This window comes from Sapajus apella, unplaced genomic scaffold (genome assembly GCF_009761245.1).
Source record: "Sapajus apella isolate SASKATOON/1434 unplaced genomic scaffold, GSC_monkey_1.0 scaffold84, whole genome shotgun sequence".
Lineage (NCBI taxonomy): Eukaryota > Metazoa > Chordata > Mammalia > Primates > Cebidae > Sapajus > Sapajus apella.
Window position 1 is genome coordinate 973,143 of NW_022437024.1, and position 15,205 is coordinate 988,347.

The 15,205-nt window shown below is 38.9% G+C and overlaps 1 protein-coding gene across 2 annotated transcripts in view; it reads right to left on the minus strand.

The window, feature by feature from the left end:
- The window catches only part of DUSP16 (dual specificity phosphatase 16), a 91,493-nt gene that overhangs the window by 45,798 nt on the left and 30,490 nt on the right, over positions 1-15,205 (minus strand). For both annotated transcript variants that reach the window (XM_032253668.1, XM_032253669.1), the window contains exons 2-3: positions 3,707-4,299; positions 2,692-2,830 (exon numbers count right to left, since the gene is read on the minus strand). In XM_032253668.1, coding sequence (XP_032109559.1) covers positions 2,692-2,830; positions 3,707-3,934 — 367 coding nt within the window. In that variant the 5' untranslated portion in view covers positions 3,935-4,299. The remainder of the gene's footprint in view (positions 1-2,691; positions 2,831-3,706; positions 4,300-15,205) is intronic.

The following is a 15,205-nucleotide window of genomic DNA, read 5'->3' on the forward strand; positions in this document are numbered from 1 at the left end:
ATTGCCATAGCTAATGATCATAAAAACCATCTCACACATCTGATGCTTTCTTCTTTTCTCAAGATGGCTCAAAGTTCTAAACTGATGGAAAAATTACCCCAAGAAACCACTTTGTCTTTCTATTACCATATCCAAACGAGACTGACAAAAATCTCCAAAAGTCATAGGGGCAGTTTATAGTGAAAATTGTCTCCAGTGACCTTGCAATTTACAGTAGCCCCTGTGAGAAACTAATGTACTTTACAGTTATTTCTCCCCAACCAAAATATTTAAGAAACTTTTGTCAATGTGTCCTGTCCCATATCCCTGGCTTGTCCTCTGAGTAGCTAAAACCTTGACCAAAAAACAGTTTCCCAAGAACTGATGGCCAAGCCTTCTCCAATATTGTCATCCACTTTCCCCAATTATCTACCTACCCTGAGAAACAAACTCACTAACCAGGAGCATTCCCAACTGCTTAGAGGCTTTTGAATGATTAGAAAGGCTTCTAATCACCAGAACCTTCTCTTAGGTGTCATAAGACACCCAGCTGCTCAGAAACTCCCAAACAAGGCAATTCAGATCCTGAAGTCACCTCCTAAGCTAACAGAAATATAGGATTCTGGAGGTGTAGATGAAAACATGGTGCTATTAATACACTTAATGTGGTTCCTGGTGCTGCCTCCATGGACTTGACTTTAGGCCTAAGAAACACTTACTGTATAAAGTGAGGATGTCAGGGTGTTCTGACCATGTGTCTCTAGGGTTGATACAGCTAATCAGGCAGTCTTATTTCTTCCTTATTGCTCAGTGAGCGCTCCTCCCAAGGCTACACAGGATCTGTAACAACCTTCCCAGTAACAAAGAAATGCTCTTTGGTAAAACATTAAAGGGTACAAGTAGCTAAAGCACCTGTGCAAGAAACTCAGCATGAGTGCACTCTTCTGGGGAGGTGTCTACTTGACTGAGATGTTGAGTAAGAGCTTCCCATAGGGTAAGTGTCCCAAACAAGAGCAGGGTGGAATAACCATTCTGTTATGAAGCACATCTTGGTGTATGGCCTCTTTAAGAAAAACTCTGGCTGAGCATGGTGGCTCACGATTGAAATCCTAGCACTTTGGGAGGCCAAGGCGGGCAGATCACCTAAGGTCAGGAGTTCGAGACCAGCATGGCCAACATGGTGAAACCCGTCTCTACTAAAATACGAAATTAGCCAGGTGTGGTGGCAGGTGCCTATAATCCCAGCTACTCGGGAGGCTGAGGCAGGAGAATCACTTGAACCCAGAAGGCAGAGATTTCAGTAAGCCAGGATAGAGCCACTGCACTCCAGCCTGAGCGACAGAGCAAAACTCCAACTCAAAAAAAAAAAAAAAAAAAAAAAAAAAAAAAAAACAGAAAAACCTTGATCCCATTAACAGGATTCCAAGGTAAAGTCCTTCATACAGTGGCCACATGAAACATTAAATGAGTTCCTAAACACACCAAATTAGTTTAGTGAAACTCTATAACAGTTGCTATATTTAACACACCAAACTCCTAGTAAAAGAATGTGTCTATCAACAGAGACAGAATCTAACATTATAATTCTCAGTTACAGACTTCTGAAAACTACATTCTAAAAAAAGCTGGCTTCACTTAAGAACATTAATCAAAAGATCAGATGAAATCACAGCATAAAGGAAAAGTGTATGGACAGACAATCTGAAAAAGATGGAACTATCCTTGTTAGAGAAGTGAGGGAAAAGTTGCGAAAGCTGGAGACACGGAAATCTTATCTAAGCCTGCACAGAGTTTAAAATTATTCACACACCAGCAGCTAATTAATCCTATATTTTGTTTTTCTTAGACCAAATGTTTAAAAGCCCTCTTGCCTATCCTTGAAGCTGAATCTGCCTAACACAGCAGCTTTATGTTAAGGTTACTGTGTGCTGTCAAACTATGTTCCCAGCTCTGTAGGCCTACAGGGCAGAGGAAAGGATTTTCATTTGCAAAAGGAGAAGCAAAGGATGAGCAGCCTGCTTTGGGATTTGATGGGATTAACCCCCACACAACGCCGCCCTTCAGGACAAATATAGACTATTTGGTCCTTCCCACATACCTTGTAAAATCATCTGGTTGCTTAGCATTTCTAAGTTGAGACTTTGTTTTTCAATTATAAAACAAATAAAAATATACAAGTAACTAACTTTTAAAACAGTTTCCCTAATTACTAGAAGAAACATGCTGCACACATTCTCCCCCTATTTCATTGCTTACAATGCCCAAAAAGGTGACCTTATCTCTGGAGTCCACTTCAACTATAAATCTTAAGAGTTTGTAATACTGGTCTGGTTCTTGCCACAGGGGTGGGAACTAATAGCAGGAGCTGAGATGTTCATCATTTGGTGTTCTTATATCACAGGTGAATGGAAAAAGGCAGACAGAAGCAGCTGGCTTTGAGCTATCCATATGGGTGTGCAAATCTATGTGGCACCACCAGTTAATACCAAGTGAAGAGGCACATGAGCTAAGTCAAAAACACACTGACCCACGTGGACGAATGATATAGTATTCAAGTTAAATAGAACAGTGACATCAATCAAAAGCTATAAATAAATCATTCTGCACAGCAAAGTTGTGAAGACCTATTGTACTGTGAGCTCATTGTGAAATAGGCTTACTCATCCAGCTCAATGAGATTCTGAGTCCTTTTAATTCCATCATGAGCCTTACCTGCAAGCAGGTGAACAGAGTTGAAGCTCTTCTCCAGTTTACCCAGAAGTACAGTGAGAAAACAGTCTGAAGACAGAGAGGCAACATCTTGGGAGCTTTGATCGTAAACTACAACCTTCTGACTGCAATCAATGTCAACCTGAAATGCAAACACGAGGCTGGTTAGGAGGAAGGTGAGAAAAATTATCTCAAACTACTGCTTGAGGAAGGTCTCATGGCTACCACTGCTGAGGCAAATAACTGGTTCCTGTTTTCAATTAATAATTTGAATAAAAATGAGATGTAGTCATTTTATGAGATAGACAGCATACAAAACTCTTAAAAACCAAAATTGATGCTATTTTTGTGTCGGTGGTCTCACAACTTCCTGGTTTTAAATCCTTTACACTATAAAATAGTCAAGTTCCTAATAAACCAAACAATACGCAAAATAAACATAACATAACCTTGGACCTAAACAAACGCTTTTTTAAAAAATGACTTTTACATCTTAACAAAGGAATCAGTTGTTTATTAAAACATAAGCTCGTTTGTATTCGTGAAGAAAAAAACAGCCTTCCCCACCACACAGACAACATTTTAGTATCTCAGGAATAACTTTCCTTGAAGATAATATCATTAAGTCTTGACTAATGTTACCACACGTGTTATGACATATAAAAAGCACCCCTAATAATTAGTTTCTACTTTCTTTCCAAAAAACTTGAAAAGAATGACTTTCCTTTCAGTAAATTTGTAGATAATATGTTTAAATTAATAATTTTAGCAAGCCACAAGAAAACATAGCATTTGCCCAGCTTAAAGCAAGTTAATCATTATGCATACTTTAGAAATAATATTAAATGTGACAATATGGTTAGTAGATTATTTTGAGGTAACACAAGGCACCAAAATTTAAAAAGCAACCAAAACTTCCTCAAATTACTTTTTCTACTTAAAGAGGAGGCTTTAATTAAAATTATTCCCCATTCAGTATGTCCATTTATTTTAAAAAGGCAAAAAGGAAAGCATTTACCTTATGTTTCGCTGAATGCTGGATGAGCTCTGTAATTAACACTTTGTCCTGTTGCAACCTTCGCTTCATAAGCTTGGAGCAGTTGATATTAATGGCTTCCAAAATGTGAGATGTATTGTATTCCACAAATGGCCGGCTATCAATTAGCAGCACTTTTTCCGTTCCACTTTCCAGCAGAGCCACCAACCTCTCAGTAACAATTTGAGTTCCAATCATCTCATGGGCCATGACAACAATAAGTCCTCTTTTCCCACCTCTTTCTTTAATTTGCCACGATGATGTAATGGTGGTGTGCTCAAAGGCTCAGCCACTCCATTGTACTAAAAGTGTATGAGGTCAGGCTGGTGGTGACTGGCAAAAGGAGAGTTAAACCCATTTTCAGCAAGAGCCCTCCAAGTGAATGTCTCTTTCTCTTTCCCGTTGATGTGCTCTTGCAAAGGACTCCATCCACAAAGCAGCCCCTCACATTTGATTCATAAAGAGATGACTGGAATAACCATTCCACAACAAAAGATGCTTTGGGGCAGCCAGCGCATTACATCATTCTTTACCTTTGCTCCCGCGCTCCAACAGCTTTACACTGGACTGAAAGCCTACGCGGAGAGAGAAAGACAGAAAACAAAATGTGAGGTCAAAAAAAGAAGAAAGAGTGTCAGATTAGAGGGAGTGTATGATTCATAATATTTACTCCATTAATCTAATTCCATACTTGATGCACTGCTTCATTTGAACAAACAAACAGAAAGGACAAATCAGTATGGCTTCAGAAAAATGTGCTAGTGATCATTCCATTTTACCTCAAAATGTAAAAACTCAAAGAAAACAAAACAAGACATATAATGAATTAAAATCACCTAGGGCTCAGAACTAAATGACCTGTAGTATGGAATTAAAACAGCTATAAAAAGCTGCTTTAAGTATTATTCCAAATAGTGTTCCTTTATTTGCTTGTTTATTGAAACGTCACAAAGAATAGCAGCTGAGGACCAAGTTAGCAATCCTATGTTATCAGGACAAGAAAAAAGAAATCTTTTCTGAACTGGCTTGAGAATTCCTATGATGAGTGGGTTGGTGTATATGTGTGTACACATGAGCTCACGCGAGTACCAGGGTGCAAACAGCAGCCTTTTAAAATTGTCCTAACGGAGGAGAGAAGATGCAGGACAACTGAAGGTTCTATAAATTTCAGCTATCTTTTGAGGAGGAGGAAGGACAAAAACGACTGATATGTTGTCACAGCAGCTGCTGAGCTAGGGCTGGAAAGTGCCAGAGCTCACAGCCATGAGCCTGGCATGGCTCCTTCCCGTGGCCACCTCCCTACCCCAAGTTGCTTAAGGCCCTGTAAGCTTATCCTGTACTTTTTCCTGCTTCATTCTTCAGAGAATCACTAACGCCTAGTCTTAAAAAAAAAAATCTCACCCCTTAACCTGGAACTCTAAGTTAGCAACCCAGACATACAGAGCCCTTAAAGCTGGACCGAATGCTTCCCTTTGTTGCCAAACTCCTTTAATCAATCACTTTCTAATTAACATTAGTTGAAGTTTTGTGCTTATTGTTTGGACTTCACCTTGACCTTCAATATTTTCAGATTCCTATCTCCCCTGGTCCATCTCTGCACATACGAAATCCTCTACTACATAAAACTACATGTCTACTTCTGATATTCAAGTTCTAGAGGGTAAACTTTTTTTTTTTTTTGAGACAGGGTATTGCTCTGTCACTCAGACTGGAGTGCAGTGGCGCAATCTCAGCTCACTGCAACCTCCGCCTCCCAGGCTCAAGTGATTCTCTTGCCTCAGCCTCCCAAGTAGCAGGGACTACTGGCACATGCCACCATGCCTGGCTAATTTTTGTACTTTTTGTAGAGATGCGGTTTCACTGTGTTGCCCAGGCTGGTCTCAAACTCCTGGGCTCAAGCAATTCACCTGTCTTGGCCTCCCAAAGTGCCGGGATTATAGGTGTGAGCCACTATTTGATAGCAAAAGTTGCTTATTATATTTCTTACTTCTACAATACTTTGGACATAATATGCTCAATTTATTATTATAGTAAGTAAAATCTTCCTTGTTCCAAAAACAATTTAAAATTCTAAATAAATATTTGATTAGCTAAATTCAGATCAGGATGTCAGAGCCTTTAAAAACCTTTAGGTCATGTTTCCTAATTTTATACTTACAAATTAGAAGCTAAAGCATGGAGACAGAAGGGGGAGCATGATATAAAGAGAAGCAGGTTTGCCATTTACTTATGTAACCTTGGACAAATCACATAACCTCTCCAAACCAGTTTCTTCACCTACAAAATGTGGACATTATAGTGCCTTGTCTCTTCCAAGTTTGTACTGAGGACAAAATTACCTAATTTATTGAAAGCTGGTAAGCAAAAAAGCAATTATGCATCATAGAGAGGAGGAAAAATGCCCTATAGATACCAATGGCAAACAAAGCTGGCTTGCATCTGGCATCTAAAAGACATCAGTTACAGATAAAAACAGATGTAATTCCATCCTCTTATAGTGCAGCTGTAACCAAGCTGTGCCCTTTCTCACAGAGCCTGACACACGGGGAGTTAGAAGGCACCTGAGATACCATCTCAGTCACACTACATTTTACAAACCAGCTCCATTTAATACATAATATGTCCACTTCTCATTTTCTAAGAAACAACTTTCATTAATGTATTATTTTTAGTATAGCTTTATGGCCAGGAAGTACAAAAGTCATCTCTATTTTCAATGGAAGGAACTAGAACAGAAAATCTGTCCTACTCAATCCACTAATAAACTTCTACAAAGCACCTACCAAGGCCATACCACTCAATCAGGTTCTGCCTGCTTAGTGACAGAGTTCAGGACAATGTAAGGTCCTGTACTCAGATTGTCTAATTCCCAAACCAGGGCTTCTACTACTAGGTTACCCAGTTTTCCCTAAATACTTGTTCCCATAATGGAACTGGACTGGGAATGAATGATGTGGATTGTCCATGAGGGTACCCAGGTGGCACAGAAAGTGGAAATCTGAGAACAAGAGCAAGTTGATTCCAATAATGGCACTGGGTCTCCGAGTCTCATTGGCTCCTCTCAAAGAGATAAAATCTGGATGGGACAAAGCAGTTATCTGGGTTAGCAGATCAAGGGACAAAAGGAGGGAGAAGACAGCAAACATGCAAAAGTTGAATTTAGAAAGTTCTCACCTTTGCCTCCCCTCAGCCAATTCTCATAAACCCAAAGACAGGTTACAGCAAACAGTTCTACAGAGCAGAAAATGTCATTTTTGCCCAGAGAACCAGAGTGTAGTTACAGATACAAAAAGACCCTTTCCCTGACCAAGGAAAGCTCTGGTCAAAGCGACTCTAAGTGAGGATGTAAGTGAAGCATAGGGGTCAAAGTGAAATGGGGGTGAAGTTACACCCTTTCAGTGCTGTACTGCAGCCAGCTGGAGCCCTCCTGGTAGGACTTCATGCCCAAGGTCTAATTTTCTGTAGTCCTAAATGGGTTATGTGAGAGACAGAGCCCCGCTAAGGGATCACAGAAGGGTAAAGTAACAATGGCCTTAACTTCTTTTATTTACACAGAAAATTTTGGTTAAATCCCCATCACTGGCTGTAACTCTAATTTTAAAAATTTCTCTGTATTTACTGTTTTGTTTTCAAAATCCTTTGCATTAGGTAAGATTTAAAAGATGACAAGAGAATATTTTGCTCGCAACACCACCAAGCTAACCTTACCCAGAATTTCTATAAGTCAAGGGGAATAAAAATTCTTAGAATGAACAACAAAGGCCCAAGTCCGTAGAATAAAATCCAAAGACCAGCTTTGCTATTTATCTAGTTACTTAGCCAACTGTTAAAGTTTTAAATAATTTCTTTAGATTTTTAATTAGCTAACATATTGATATGGTTCAAAAAATAGTCTAAAAATGTATACATACTATGAACATGTACAGCTTACTATGTCACTTATACATCAATAAAGGTGTTTAAAATTGCCGTGATATTGAAACTTCAGCAAATATATTTAAATGAAAAAAAAAAAACCTAAATATATTCAAAATCCTTCTCCTACCTTTATCCTCCATCTGCCTGGGTCCCAACCCTGCCTTCTAACTGGTAACAACTTTTAGCAGTCTCATCTAATTTATTCTAAACATGTTTTTTAATACAGAATAAAACACAAATATGTACTCTTTTCCATCTCTTTGTTCAAATGGTTACACAGTATAGACACTGTTTTGCATCTTGCTTTTTCTTTCACTTACAGTACTTGAATCTGATTTTTTTCAACATTTAATTAGAAAATGAATCAATCTATATTTCCATGGGTCTTGCATATATGCATGTCTGGCAATCTCAATACAATACGCAGAAATTCTTTTTTTGTTTTGAGAGGGAGTCTCGCACTGCCGCCTGGGCTGGAGTGCAGTGATGCGATCTCCGCTCACTGCAACCTCTGCCTCCTGGATTCAAGTGATTCTCCTGCCTCAGCCTCCCGAGTAGCTGGGATTACAGGTATGTGCCACCACGCCCAGCTAATTTTTTGTATTTTTAGTAGAGACGGGATTTCACCATGTTGACCAGGCTGGTCTCAAACGCCTGATCTTGTGATCTGTCTGCCTCGGACTCCCAAAGTGTTGGGATTACAGGCATGAGCCACCGTGCCTGGCCGAAATTCTTAAACTTTAAAGATAACTCCAGCTGGGCATGGTGGCTCATGACTAATCCAAGCACTTTGGAAGACCAAGGCAGGAGGGATCACTTGAGTCCAAATAGTTCAAGATCAGGCTGGACAACACAGCGAGACTCTGTCTCTACAAAAATCCAAAAAAATTACAAAAATGTAATTCTAAGGGAGAGATTTTTTTTGTGTGTATATATATGTATACAATAGTATATATGCATATGTATATCTATATGTATACATACACAGATAGATATGTGTGTGTGTGTGTGTGTGTGTGTGTGTATATATATACAGTCACTCCCACTAGAATTACATACCAGAGTACCTAGAAGCTGAAAAGTAATTCATAATAGTGTGCTCAAAAAGTCAGCAAATTAAATGCTGGGAGTCACCATACCTGCCTTGTTTTATGACATCCTAGTTACAGGGTACCCTCTATAACTACTCTGGCTTCAAAGAAAGTTAAAATGTGATGGTGAACATTCATGAAGTTATGGAAATTATCTTTTAAAGGATACCCTCAAGTCAGCAAGGCAGTATTCATCATACTGAAGACGAGTAACCTTAATCAGGACTACTACACAAATAACTGCAAAGTATCCCAAGTTCAAAATAAAGGTTTTAAAAGACTTTAGGAATAAAGATAAACTGAGTCAACATCTTAGTATAACAAGAATGACTATACTGATCATGGAACAAAATCAGCAAATCTCCTAAAGAAATACCATTTCTGGTTTATTTTACCTATCAGCAAACGATTTGTGTTTTATATTTTATAATATTTAATATTAACACAAGTTGTATAACAACTTTCCCCCTTTAATATACAATTTTTTTATTTTTATTTTTATTTTTTTTGAGACAGAGTCTTGCTCTGTTGCCCAGGCTGGAGTACAGTGGTGCGATCTTGGCTCTCTGCAACCTCTGCCTCCTGGGTTCAAGCAATTCTCCTGCCTCAGCCTCCTGAGTAGCTGGGATTACAGGTGCGTGCCACTACGCCCAGCTAATTTTTTGTATTTTTAATAGAGACAGGGTTTCACCATGTTGACTAGGCTGGTGTCGAACGCCTGACCTTGTGATCCACCACCTGCCTTGGCCTCCCAAAGTGCTGGGATTACAGGCATGAGCCACCATGCTCAGCCTTTTCTGTGTTCTTATATGTAGTTTGATTTAGATTCCATTTGGTTACCTATGAAAATGTATCTATGACTATAACAGAAATCACTGGAGTTTTATTTCTGGAAATTCACTCTATATCCAACTGCACAAATATGGTATATCAGTGAAGTATACTACTGAATAAGTTATGTTTAAGAACTGTAAGTCTAAGACTATTTTTATGTTACAATGAGCAGGTGGGGCCTGTTTGAACCAAAAGAACAACATAAATTCGTATAAAACCAGTATTTGCCTTTAATTACTTAAAACGAAAATATTTTGATTTTAATTACTTGTAGCTTTCAAAATTTGTACCTAACCAGAGAATCCTTTTTTTTTTAAGAGTAACATTATTTTTAAGTGATTATATTAAGGATCTTCTTCTGCTTCCCAGATGATTTTTTTATTCAACTTCCCAAACATGATCCTGGGTCTAGGTCAGTCATACTGACACTGACTATATCCCACTCAGAAAAAAAGTGATAATCTTTCTCACACACTATTTTTTTCCTTCTACCCATGGGTCATTTTCTGCCGGCAGCACAGTTTCATCTGCTGCTGGTACTGCTGCTCTAAAAATGCCCACTCCCAAGGCCGGCATCGAGGTCCACAGCAGGGGGTGGGGCTCCAGGACGAGGCAGGGGCTCCCGCTCAGAGAGGCACACCTCCATTTTAAACATTTCCTTTTACAAAGAGAAATTATCAGGGGAAGGAAAAGGATCCCATGGCTATGGGGTGCTTACTAGGCCTGTTCAGTGAGGAGAAGGATTTAGCTTTATTTGGTTGGGCTAGAGCTCAAGTTCAAATTCTCAGTTTATGGAAATGATATAATCAGGTGAGAAGTTTACTTTTATTAAGCTACATGCCTGACTTAAATTTATTCCCTCCAATAAAATTAAAGAAACAGGCAACAAGATACGCCAAAATGCCTTTCAACAGAGCCCTAATACAGGCTTTCACTTAACAGGAAAAAATTAACCTATCAAAAGGGAAAAAAGGAGGCAATCATGTCTGTAAGCAAACAAGAACTCTTTAGACTTTGACTGCCTCAATTCTACACAGATTAAAGCAACTTTATCTACTAAGCTGTGGGTGAAGAGAAACTTGATAGAAAATCTGAGGTCTGGTATTTGGCAAATATATTCAATAAAAAAATAAAAACAAACACAAAAAACCAACCTCACCAAAATCAAGAATGCTACAAACTTAATGTGCTTTTTAGCTGCCTATTAATGTCTGATCATATTTCCTTACCCCCAAATCGAGGACACATATTTCTGACAAGTGAAGGCAATAATGAGATAGACTGCTTGAAGCAAAACTGTTTAGATGATACTAGACCTGGAGACAGCACTTATCTGCACCGTAGAACCCAGTGGCCTTGCAATGACATACCGCGCTGTTGAAAGACGCCACTCCAATCAGAGGTTCACATTGTTTACATACATCTCAAGGACCCACAGATAAAGGCCGGAATAGCAGTCAGCCTTCAAAGACTAACTATAATGCCTGTGCTTTCAGGCACAGGCCAGTCCAGGCAGAGGCCAAATCTGTGAGAAGCCTTCACCAAAGTTTCTGCTTAGGGCAAGGAGCACTCCCTTCTTGGTATCGGCTCAAATGGAGCTCTTGTCTTTTTCTTAGTACTGCTTCCTGTTTCACCAGCTTCCCCTTCCCTGACCCACCTGAGCTCTCCTGCTTCCTCCTCTCAACCTTCTTCTTTCCCCATGCCATCCATGTATGTATCCTAGACACACTCCTCCTGGCTCACAGGCTTCCTCACTTACCCCTCTACACTTAATGCTCCCTCCAGACACCCTGACTGAAAGCTTAGAACCCTACCTACTGGGAGAGGGGCCGGTGTATGGAGGTAATCTTGGGAGGGAAGAAATGGAAGGATCCCCGGATGGAGTTACTGGGCAAGAGGAAATATGGCCAGGGATTGGCTTAATCTGAGAATAGAGGAGAAAATGTTTTAGGTTATTTTCAGTAAAGATAGGCTGGAGGAAGGAGAAGAAAGATTTAGAACAAGCCAAACAGAGGTCAGATGGGGACTAATTTGTGCATCCTGGTTTTCTTGAACATCTGCCAGAACCACTATAATTTATCAGGCCTACTGTAACTAATTCAGTCAACTAACAAGTACTTATTTGGCACCTAATATGTGCCAGGCACTGCTGTGAAAATGTAGCAATAAATGAAAAAAGTATTCATAATTTATAAATTATTAATGTCCTGCCTTGGTTATAAATTAACAAGGCAAAAATTATTGCCCTTCTGGAACTTCTAATTTAGTGATGGGGGACACAGTCAACAAAAACAAAAAACATTTTCTATGATAGATGCTGATAAGAACTAGGGAGAAAAAATAGAGCAGGGAAGAGCAAAGGATGTAGTGGGGGTGGCTATTAAAATTGTAAACAGAGTAGTCAGCGAAGGCCTTACAAACATGAGAGAGGAGAGAGGTAAGAGACTAAGCTATGTGGACACCTGGAAGACTGTAGCTCTCTGGGGCCAATGAATATACTAGCCAAGATAATGCTGAATTGGGCAAATGCCAATAAAAGATGTGGCGGATGTTCATGCTTTGTTCAGAACTATGGTTATATCTATTGGAAATGATGCATTTCCAGGAGACTGAACTTGTGTTTTTGTTGTTTTTTTGAGACAGGGTCTTGCTCTGTCACCCAAGGCTGGAATATAGTAGTGTGATCTCAGTTCACTGCAACCTTCACCTCCTGGGCTCAAGTGATCCTCCCATTTCAGTCTCCCAAGTAACTGGGACTAGCATCTGCCACCACACCTGGCTAATTTTTATTTTTTGTTGAGACAGCATCTCATTGTGTTGCTTAGTCTGGTCTCAAACTCCTGGGCTCAAACAATTCTCATGTGTTGGCCTCCCAAAGTGCCGAAATTACAGGAGTGAGCCGCTGTGCCTGGCCAAACTTTTTAAATTGATGGATAAAACTGTATGTATTTATCATGTACAACAAGATATTCTGAAGTATATACACACTGTGGAATGGTTAATTCTGCTAACAAGTATATTACTACACATAACCATCATTTTTGTGATGAGAACACTTAAAATCCACTCCTTGCATTTTTCAGGAATACTATATATATCTTCATTAACTGTGGTCACAATGCTGTACAATACGTCCTTGAACTTCTCCTAAGTATTTACTTTCACCAACATCTCCCCAGGCTTCCCTCCCTACTAACCACCACAGCCTTTGGCAACCATTCTATTCTCTACTTCCATGAGATCAACTTTTTCAGCTCCCACATATGAGTGAGATTATGCTATATTTGTCTTCCTGTGTCTGCTTTATTTCACTTAACATAATGTCCTCCAGGTTCATCCATGTTGTAGAAAATGACAGGATTTTCTTCTTTTTTAAGGCTGAATAGAATTTCATTGTGTACATATATACCATGTTTTCTTTATCCATTCATATTTTGATAGATGCTTAGGCTGATTCCACATCTTGGCTATTGTAAATAGCACTGCAACAAACACTGGTATGCAAACATCTCATTTTCTTTACTCAGTAGTGGGATTGCTGAATCATATGGTGGTTCTATTTTTAATTTTTTTGAGGAACCTCCATAACGTTTTCCATAATGGCTGTAAATAGTTCACATTTCTACTAACAGTGTACAAGAGTTCTCCTTTCTCCACATCCTCACCAACATTGACCTTCTGTCTTTTGATAACAGCCATCCTATCAGGAATGGGATGCTATCTCACTGTGGTTTTTATTTGCATTCCTCTGATGATGAGTCATGCTAAGCATTTTTTCATATACCTGTTGGCCATTTGTATGTCTTCTTTAAAAAATGTCCATTCAGGTCTTTCCCCCATTTTTCAACCAAGTTAGTGTTTTCTTGCCATTGAGTTGTTTGGGGAGTTCCTGATGTTTTTGAGGTATTAATTCTTTATCAGATGTACAGTTTAAAAATATTTTCTCCCATTCTATAGGTTGTCTCTTCACTCCGTCGACTTTTTCCTTTGCAGTGAAGAAGTTTTTAGTGTGACGTAATCCCATTTGCCTATTTTTGCTTTCGTTGCTCGTGCTTTTGAGGCAGGCAATTGAACTTTTAATTTCAGTGTGAAAAAAATATATGTAAGAAAGTTTAGTACAATTTCTTCATGAAAACTACAAAGAGAGAAGCTGTGGTTCCTATACAGTGCATTTCTTGGCAAAGAAATGAAAAGAAATACCGTAACAAGAAAGATTACTATTAATGTTAATATCGTACAATTTTTACAACCCCACAAGTGTGTTGTATGTACTGAGAGAATCTTAGTTTTACAACATGGAATGTAGTAAAATATCAAAGACATGTTAAGCAAGATATATGTGTGAAAAAAGTCTATACAACAAGTACAACAAGGAGGTAGTTTAAAGAATCTTTACATTAAAAATTTTTTAAATGCTTTCAAGGTTCTCTCCTTGTCAGAAGGATCAAATACTTAACACAATGACTTTACTATATTCAAGGGGTTGATAACACTAATATAAGTTTGTAATCTTTATCTATTAATATATGCAACCCCCCCCTTTAGTACACACCAGCCCCAGAACAAAACTAGACTACATGAAAGATACAGTATACTTCGTTGACAAAGAACTAAATGACTAAAGGTATTAAGACCACAGTAACCATCTGAACAATTTGGAACACAGTCTAATGGGAGAGGGTTATAATTTAACTTTTTCAAAGAGGACTGGAAGGCTTTAGGAGCAAGCAATGGAATACAACACCAACACCAAACCTCTCACCCACCTGCACTCACGCTCAAGCTCAAAATAGTAATATTCCAGAATTTTATCTATTTTAAATCTCTTAATACTAAAATAAATAAAACTAGGATGCTAAACTATATTGTCCGGAAGATAATTTCAAAATAGCTCACAAGAATAAATTCAAAGTGACTTTGAATGCCTGAAATCCCAGCACTTTTTCCCAGAATTTTTCCAACGCCACAAGTGTGTTGTATCTACTAAGAGAATCTTAGTTTTACAATATGGAATGGAGTAAAATATCAAGGACATATTAAGCAAGATATATGCGTGAAAAAAGTCTATATAACAAGGAGGTAGTTTCGAGGATCTCCTTTAAACTACTTTTGGGAGGCCGAGGTGGGTGGAGGAGGTAACTTGAGGTCAGGAGTTCGAGACCAGCCTGGCCAACATGGCAAAATCCCGTCTCTACTAAAAATAAAAAAATTCAATGGATATGGTAGCATGTGCCTGTAATCCAAGCTACTCAGGAGGCTGAGGCAGGAGAATTGCTTGAACCTGGCAAGAGGAGGCTGCAGTGAGCTGAGATCACGCCACTACACTCCAACCTGGACAAAAGAGTAAGACTCCAACTTAAAAAAAAAAAAAAATTAAAATAAAAATAAAACAAAGTGACTTACAAGAAAGTGCTTTATCTTTCAATTAAAATACACATGAAAAATACTGGAAAAGGCCTACATGTATAAGAAAGGGATGGACTGGCTTAAGTAACTTATAAATTATGGTAAATCCTGCAACATAGTATGCAACATTTAAAAATCATGGTGTAGGCCGGGCGCGGTGGCTCAAGCCTGTAATCCCAGCACTGTGGGAGGCCAAGGCGGGTGGATCACGAGGTCAAGAGATCGAGACCAT